Here is a 9,094-nt window from a genome sequence, read left to right as displayed (position 1 = left end):
ATATGCTCAAGCCTCAGCCAGCTCCCCTGATGCCACCCATGTCTCACTTTCTCTAAAGAGCAAGCTTCTTCAAAGAGCAGACTGTAAACTTCACCATTCACTCATCTCCCACTCACTTTACAACCCTTGGCTCAGACTCTCCAGGGAAATAGTTTGGGCCAATGTCTCTGGAAGTGACCTTCTACTTTGATAATTTAACTGACATTTTTTCAGCCCTTATCTTGTTTGACTGCAGTACATCTCTCTCCATCTCTCTCTTTCCTGTTTTTCCTTTTTTGGAGACAAGGTCTCACTCTGTTGCCCAAGCTGGAGGACAGTGGTGCAATCACAAGTCACTGCAGCCCTGGCCTCTCTGGCTCAAGTGATCCTCCTGCCTCAGCCTCCCAAGTAGCTAGTACTATAGGCATGTGCCATCACACTTGGCTAAATTTTTGTTTTTTGTAGACATGGAATCTCTCTGTTGTACAGGCTGGTCTTGAACTCCTAGGCTCAAGTATCCTCCTGCCTCCTGCTCCATCTTTCCTTGATCTCTGGGATGCCATTCTCTGGTGGTTTTTAAGCCTCCCCAGGCCCCTCCCTCCATTAATCCTGAAATAGGAGTGTCCCCAAGTCCAAAACTTGGCCCTGCCCCCTCTGACTCCTTGACCCCGACTTCCCAAGCTCCCCATCACGGTGAATGACATCACTGGCCTCCCATATTTGGAGGCCTCTGCCTTCTGGAGGTCTTTCTGAGTCTGCTCTACCTTAAGCCCCACATTCAAGTGGTCCCCAAGTGCTAGCGACTCCAGCTTGGTGCCCTCTCTGCTACTGGGCTCTCTCTCTGTGCCCACTGTCACTGCTTTGGATCAGGCCCTCACCCTGGTCAAGCAGCACCACTGATGTCACTTCCCAGTTGGTCTGTCTTGCCCCTTCCCAACTCATTCTCTGAAATGCAAACAAAAGGGTATTTCTAAAACAAAAATCTCTGCCACTCTCTGTTTGAGGTTACCCTTTGACTTCAAAATCAAGTCTAAATTCCCTGGACCCTGAAGGATCCAGACACTCCTTATCTCTAAAGCCACAAGTCTCTCTGGCTAACTCATCTCATCTCTCCAGAGTCGGACAGCCCCACCTTCAGGGCACCCACCCTGCACTGCCCCAGCTTCTGGCTAAGAGTTCTTTTCTTATGCTCCATGAGGCCCCCTGGGCTCACTGGTCTCTACTCCTGCTGATGCTGTATTAGATTGCCCCTCACTAGGCCACTAGGCTATAAACTCCTTGTCTTTTGCTTCTGTGTTTCCAGCAACCATCATAGTGCCTGGGCCTTAGCAATTGCTCCGGAAATGTCGGATGGATGGATGGATGGATGGATGGATGGATGGATGGATGGATATTCTACTCTGTGGGTCTCAAGCCCTGCCTCAAGTATATTATGGTTAGTTCTTGGAGTCAAACTAAAAAGGTTTAGATGATATCAAATAGTGCAATTAAGTGGCCTGAAACTATGCCACTTGACAAGTTTAAAAGGGGTAGAGAATAGGGTAAGGGAAGAGGACCTAATATTTATTGGATAGCTACTTATGACATCTTATTAGGCATTTTTAAAGATGTTATCTCATTCAAACACCGTAAGAATACCCTGATCAATATTATCTTCATTTTATAGATCTGGAAATAAGGCATGAAAATACAAACTTGGCTGAGGTAATGCAGCTAAGTAGCAAAGCCCAAATTTAAGCACAGGTCCCTGTCTTATTCCAAAGCTCTTTCTACTACCTTATGCCAAAGTTCTGCTCAGGCAACCATGAAGTTTGACAGACAGGGGGAGGAGGCAAAGGGACTAGTGACAAGACTACTGGGATGTCCTAGTAAGAGTTTGAAATCTCAACAGGACAGTGGCAGTGAGACTCTGAGACAGACAGAGTTTATGGGCTCCTATAAGGCAGCATTACCCAGGTCAGTGTCCAGTTGGATGTGAAGGTGAGAGAAGGAAGGGTGAGAGTGAATTTGGGGGCAACTGGACAGATGAAGGTGCCATTTCAAAGAGATTTGTTTTCCATGCACTCTGCAGGGACGTTCTAGAGTCAGATTTCTGCTCTCTACAAGAAGGACTTTCTGGTCAGAATAAAGGGATACCTGCAGAAGTGGAGGGAGACAGAACCAACTCATCACACCTCGGCTGGGACAGTGGACAGCAGGGTGTAGGCTTCCAGAAGGTAAGTGATAGAGCAGAGAGGCCTTCCCAGGCATGGCCTTCAAGCCCGTGTTTCTGATTCACTCAAATAGTATTGAATGAGTAGCAAAAGCAATGCTTTTTCTTTCGCTTTTTCTCAAGGTGACAAGAATGGGGTTTTTAAAGAGTGGTTTGAGAGGGTGGATTTAAAAGTTGAACTTTTAAAAAGATTTACAGGCTGGGCGTCGTGGCTCATGCCTGTAATCCCAGCACTCTGGGAGGCTGAGGCGGGTAGATCACTTGAGGTCAGGAATTTGAGACCAGCCTGGCCAACATGGTGAAACCCTGTCTCTACTAAAAATATAAAAATTAGTTGGGCGTGGTGGCAGGCGTCTCTAATACAGCTACTTGGGGGGCTGAGGCAGGAGAATCGCACGAACCTGGGAGGCAGAAGTTGCAGTGAGCCAAGATCGCTAAGGTGACAGAGTGAGATCCTGCCACCAAAAAAAAAAAAAAAAAAAAAAAGAAAAGAAAAGAAAAGAAAAGAAAAAGAAAAAAAAAAAAAAGAAAAAGATTTACCAAATAGGTAAATCTGCCATGGCTTTGCTCCCCTTCACAGCCATTGTCCGTTTGGTACTAACACCAGCTTTTAGCTTAGAAGGAAACACGTGAACTTTCATATTAACTTCCTTTAAATTCAATAGTACTCTGTGTATAATCAAATAAACTTATTTGGTTAAAATGGAATGTTTTTGGTACAGATTTTTTTTTAAGCAATCAAATTTCCCCTTTTCACTGCTTTAAAACTTTGATGGTCTAATGTCTGGGATCCACAGTCTGAGTGTCCCCAGGGTCCCTCATCAGTTTGGTCTTAGGAAATAGCAAGTGGCCAGTTTCCAGTTCAGACAACCAGGGAGCTCTACCCCAGCTTTCCTTGTTTGTTACCGAGATCAGCCCTTGCAGTTCCAGACAGGCAGTTTCCGTGAAACAGTGGGACATTTATCCAGTGGCCTGTGTGGGGCCGCAGCTTTTGCCAGCTGAAATGGTTGATAAAAGAGAGAATGGCAGTGGCTGGGACCCCAAAGCCATAGCCCAGCCACCTGACACCTAAGAGGCTTGTGGGAAATACAGAAGCACCAAAGAAAAGCTAGACTTAGAAACGAGCTTGGGGATCATTTCACAGGTGAGGAAACTGAGGTCCAAAGAGCTGAAGGAAATGTGGGCTGCTGGGCTGCTCCGTACCTCCAGGTGAACATGCACCCCTTCCAAAGCCCCAGATCAGAGTCCTCACCCCACAGCCCCAACCCACTCAAGGCCCCCAGCAGCTGGGCTTCGTGTGGGCTGCCCCAGGAAAAGCACTGAGGAGGGAGGTCATGCAGCCCTAAGCTGGAGCCGACCCCCATGGCAGGCCGGCAGTGTGGCTGTGTGTTTCCCTGCAGAGGCACACAGGGACCTTGCAACCCCACCTCAGCAGCCACCTTGACCTCCATCTCCTTGGTCATTGCACTGAGTTATTCATGAGGTTAATGATTCTGCTTTCACATAAGTCAGCCTGACAACCTGCTCTTTGAAACATTAAAAGAAAACAAACAAACAAAAAACGCTGTAATTAAGTAACTGTCTTCAAGGTGCCTCTTTCCCAGAGATAGCAGTTAAGCCGGAGGGGAGCCAGGATGAAAGCTCAAACGCAAGTCCTTTTTATCCCCAGGGGCACATTTCAGGCTCTTGTGCCTCAATGTTTTCCAAAGAGGCCAAAACAACAGAACCTGGGCAATGGGGTAGGAAAACTCCATATCTTTTATATCCAGCCCAGACCAGTTAACGTGACAAATTAGCGGGAGGCTGCCCTCCTGCGGGCCCTGGCGCCTGCTTCCTGAGGACCAGGGATCTAAGCAAACAGAGGTGAGCTCATGGATCCTCCTGAGCAGGGCAGGGAGGGCTGGAGATCACGTTAATCTGCTGCTGCCGCTGCTGCTGCAGCCAAGTGAGGCCCAAACTCAGCTTGGAAGGTGTCCACTCCTAGAGGAAAGCCTGGGCCATGGCTAGCAGGAGTGTCTTTCTGTCCTTCCTGATCAGGGAGGCCACCAAAGCCAGCCTCGAGACCTGACAGACTCAGTGCAGAAAGAAATGTCTGCTCCTAGGTGCTGACAGTCTATGGAGATGGACATGTGCCTTTCCCCATTTGTTTTCAAATATATATTTTTAAGCTAAACTTAAGACATGGAGGAGGAGGAGTGGAAAGGCTCTCTGTTGGTAAGATAAGGAGAATGTCTTCCATTTTCCCTGTCCTTGCCAAAACATAGTCACAATATCTCATCCTCACAATGGAATAACTGCTATTCAATATAATTTTGAATCAGTCATTTTGAGCATTATTATTTCAGCTTTATTAATAAGTGTGTGCAGTAGATGCTACACTCCCAGCCCCGGGGCTTCCCCACTCCCTACTGAGCTGCACTCCAACAGCACTGGAGCAAGCCCATCCTAAGCACCCTGTGAAGTAGCTGGGGACCAAGCAGGTGAGCTGAGACTCGCGGTCCCATCCACAGAAACTGACTCTCGTCCCCTTATGAGCATCAATGGAATGCACTGGAGGAAATCCGGCTGCTCCCAGACCTGACAAGAAGGCATGGAAGAAATCAAGCAAGGTCATGCCGTGGGAAGGGATCTGGACAGCACAGTGACCACCACTACTGTCACTGTCAGTGCAACCCCCCACCCCACCACCTCTACTGGAATCACTCTCAACTGAGCCTGCATCTTTGCATTATTCATAAGACATGAAGACCTAGGCATGAGCACCTCACTCCCTCTCTGCCAGGAGTCAGTCACAGCGTCTGGCTTTTTCAGCTTCCCAGTGGGAGATAGCTCCTGTCACGGAAGCTCACATAGTAGTGGATCACCAACACGGAAGGGGGTTCATAGGCTGTGCAGCCAAAACAAACAAAAAGACAGCCACACAGTAGGTCAACTGTTATCCCCATTTTACAGATGAGGAGACTGAGGCCCACAGCTTCATTACATTAAGTGACTAGCTCAGTGTCATACAGCCACTAAGAAATGTCATGCCTCTTATGGGTCGCTGTGCTTTGCTCATCAAATCAGGACAAGCCATGTGGAAAGAGAGACAGCTTCGTTTGCAGCCTTGCTTGGATAGGTGCCGCCCACCTCTGAATCTGAAGACAGTGCCCTCTAGGTTGAGAATATCCCGTACAAAGCAGGTGTTTCCATGCTGGCAGACAGTTCGGTACAGCCAGGTTCAGCCTTTCCCCCTCTCTCCCCATTCCTGTGATCTTTCTCTGGCTCCCTCTGGCCCCATCACCAAAGTATCCACCGCACGATGAGGTCAGGGAACTGAGCATCCTTCTGACTGCAGAGCTGTATGAGGCGGAGCAATGGACAAGTCAGGAGAGGGGCAGGAGCCTTGTGCTAAGGTGAGGGGGCTTCATTTAACCAGAGGCCGCTGGGAGCTTGGAAGGATTTTCAGCAAGAGAGTGACCTGATTATGTTTTAGGAAGTGGGAGAATGGATAGGAGGGAATAAAGAGTGGACGTGAAGAGGCTTATTAATAGGCTTATGGTAGATGGCAGTCATAGGGCAGATGGAGAAAAGTGAGTGACTCAAATACTAAACAGGTGGAATTTAAGGTCTCAGTGATTGATTAGACACAAGGTGGGTAGGGATGGGGCAAAGGGGAAAAGTCAAGTTGCTTGGACAGCTGAGAGCTCTAAGAGAGACAACCCTAGTAGATAAACAGGTAAAAGAAAGTGTGATGTTTCCAGGGTTGAGGGCTCAGAAAGGACGTCTGGAAATGGAAAGGTCAAATACAGCCTCTTGCTTGGTCAGTGTGGATCACTCCCCTTCCTGCCTCTCTACTCCTCCAGCTGAACACCGTGGCCAGTTTCTGACTTCATCACTAGGTGTTACAAGGCAAGTTAACTGAGCAAGGCGGAAGCGCCTGGCAGGTAGCAGCACAAAGCCAGGAGACCTGGGCTCTCCCATTGGTTCAGCTACAAACTAATTCTGTGGCCTTGAGCAAATCTGGGTCTTGGTTTCCCGGCCATCACTAACATTCCAGGGGTTTATGAATGAAATGTGAGGAGGTGTGCTGCTATGTAAATGTTTACTGCTAATAACCAACCATCCACAAAACACCTGTGAATCACCTGGGCAACCCAACAGCTTTAAAAATCTTAAGTGACTCTTTTTCTTCTGATTCATCACTTTCTATGCATTTAACTTCCAGAACAAATTTAGCCCTCAAAATATCTTGGTACATTTTCTACCCACCCCTTACCCTTTAAATACTCCATCGTTTAAATGCCACGTCACCATTTCTGCACACCTGTTACCCAGCACACCCTCGTCCTTTTCCTCTTGAAGCAACAAGCCCAGCCACACCCACGCTTCGCTTCCTCCAGAGAAGACAAAAGGCACTGGAGACTCTGCCTTGCTGGATCTGCTCCAGCCATGTCCTAAAGGAGAAATGGCAGAGCATCTCAGGCAGGGGCAGGGAAAGCAGGGCAGGGGAGCAGGAGAGAGGGGCAGTTAGCAGTCAGTGAATAGGTGCAGGGTGGCTAGAGTTAAGGTTGGCAATTAAAATAATTTCCACCTACACACATGGCAGCCTTGAAGGCACAGGATGGGGGAAGATTGCCGCAGGATGCCAACTGCAGCATCCATTTTAAGACTTTCTGTTCACTGGCATCAGCAGCCATCAGGTGGACCAGCCTGGAGTCCTAGCCCATTCTATCACTCATATGGACCATTATCTGCTCAAGGAATGAGTAGAACCAAGGCTGGCCCTGTCCTGCCAGAAGCATTGTCCTTAGCCACTCTCAGTTCACGGTCACCTTTAAAAAAAAAAAAAAAAGCAGGAGCAGTGTGAAGAAGAAGAGGCGGGAACGACCCTCGGACCGACCAAAGCCCTCACACGCTGCATCCCGCGTCCAGCACCTATGTCCCGCTGCCGTCGCCACCATGCCCAAGAGAAAGGCTGAAGGGGATGCTGAAGGAGATAAAGCCAAGGTGAAGGACGAACCACAGAGAAGATCCGCGAGGTTGTCTGCTAAACCTGCTCCTCCAAAGCCAGAGCCCAAGCCTAAAAAGGCCCCTGCAAAGAAGGGAGAGAAGGTACCCAAAGGGAAAAAGGGCAAAGCTGATGCTGGCAAAGAGGGGAATAACCCTGTAGAAAACGGAGATGCCAAAACAGACCAGGCACAGAAAGCTGAAGGTGCTGGAGATGCCAAGTGAAGTGTGTGCATTTTTGATAACTGTGTACTTCTGGTGACTGTACAGTTTGAAATACTATTTATCAAGTTTTATAAAAATGCAGAATTTTGTTTTACTTTTTTTTTTTTTAAAGCTATGTGGTCAGCACACAGAACACTTCATTGTTGTTTTTGGGGGAAGGGGCATATGTCACTAATAGAATGTCTCTGAAGCTGGATTGATGTGGGGAAAACACCTTTCCCTTCTAGTTTTGGGAGACTTCCTCTTGGTTCCCAGGAGGAGGGATTCCCTGACTTTGACACACATGGCCACCTTGGCACAAAAGCCTTGTGGTATGGAAAAACAAATTTGTTTTTATGTCCTCTTCTCCCTTTCTGTCTTTCAGCATAGACTTAACTCCCTTAAGCCCAGACATCTGTTGGGAATTGACTTGACCCGTAGTCATTGGTTACCAGTGTGTCAGGCAATCTGGACTTTCCAGTGATACCACTGAGATGGCACCTGTCAAAACAGCATTGGTTCCATTTCTAGATTGTGGATCTTCAGATAAATTCTGCCATTTTCATTTCACTTCCTGAAAGTCAGGGTCGGCTTGTGAAAAGCTGTTAAACAACATGCTAAATGTGAAATGTCAACCCTCACTCTAAACTTTCCCTGTCCAGAGCATCAGATGAAGGCTTCATTGGGTTTTATAGTGGCTTTCTGATTTTTGGTAGTCCATTGAAGAAGGGAGTTTGAAAGTTGTTGTATACTGTTAACGATTGTCTGCCCATGTCCTGCCTGAAATACCATGATTGTTTATGGAAAGTATCTTTAATAAAGCTGGATACAGTTTGGCTTGGGGGGAAAAAAAAAAAAGCAAAAATTGCCTCTGAAATACCAGCAATTCCCTTAAATGCAGGGCTTACAATAAGCTGCGAAGGTTGCTTAAGAAAGGGCTGAAGAGCCTTTCAAAGTATTTGCACTTGAGAAATGGAAAACTTAGAAATGTTTGCCTCCTTGGGCAGCCTCGGCTGTGGGCTCTTCTGCAGCTGGCTGGGGCTAGATGGGAACTTCTTTCAGAGCAACAGGTGCCACCATCGTGAAAGCTAATAAGAATGATAGAAAGTGTTTATTGGGCACTTACTATGTGCCAGGAACTGTTCTAAGCATCCACATGCATTAACTCATTTACTCCTCATAACAACTGCATGAAGTAGCAACCATTATTTGCCTTCATTTTACAGATGGGGAAATCCAAGTACAAAGAGGCTAATTAACCAGCCCCAAGTTCCCCAGCTGGCAAGAGCTGGGATGTGAAACCAGGCAGGTGGCTTCAAATAAGGCCTCTCTGAAGATAAAGTACATCCAAAGTTACACAAGGAAAGCAAGTTGAGTAGGTGAGATTTTTGTCTCTTATTCTTCTCTTCCCAGGTGCCATTCTAAGTCCCTTCAGTGATGAGAATAATTCTCGAAGCCTCACCAGAGAGATGTGTGAGTGACAATGTGGAACGATTGTGAAGTTTCAGAAACTAGTTCCTAAGAGTGGTTCATATTTTAAGCTGAGGTCAAATTACCAACCCCCTTTATTTTTTTTTTTAATTTTTTTTTTTTTTTGAGACGGAGTCTCGCGCTGTGTCACCCAGACTGGAGTGCAGTGGCGCGATCTCGGCTCACTGCAAGCTCCGCCTCCCAGGTTCACGCCATTCTCCTGCCTCAGCCTCCGAGTAG

At 47.3% G+C, this 9,094-nt stretch overlaps 1 protein-coding gene across 2 annotated transcripts; it reads left to right on the top strand.

Annotated features, from left to right (window-relative positions):
• Nucleotides 1-7,030: 7,030 nt before the first annotated feature.
• LOC105539346 (non-histone chromosomal protein HMG-17) lies at nt 7,031-8,226 on the top strand. Of its 2 annotated transcripts, XM_011979563.1 has the most exons (2): nt 7,056-7,449; nt 7,987-8,014. In XM_011979563.1, exon 1 carries the CDS (start codon nt 7,133-7,135, stop codon nt 7,403-7,405), a length of 273 nt encoding a protein of 90 aa, XP_011834953.1. In that variant the 5' UTR covers nt 7,056-7,132; the 3' UTR covers nt 7,406-7,449; nt 7,987-8,014. The 2 variants fall into 2 exon arrangements, with proteins under 2 accessions (XP_011834952.1, XP_011834953.1); XM_011979562.1 differs by having other exon boundaries at nt 7,031-8,226.
• The last annotated feature ends 868 nt before the right edge of the window (nt 8,227-9,094 follow it).

Source organism: Mandrillus leucophaeus, unplaced genomic scaffold (assembly GCF_000951045.1).
Source record: "Mandrillus leucophaeus isolate KB7577 unplaced genomic scaffold, Mleu.le_1.0 Scaffold203, whole genome shotgun sequence".
NCBI lineage: Eukaryota > Metazoa > Chordata > Mammalia > Primates > Cercopithecidae > Mandrillus > Mandrillus leucophaeus.
Note: the sequence above shows the minus strand (reverse complement) of the source record. Positions and strands in the feature narration are given on the sequence as shown.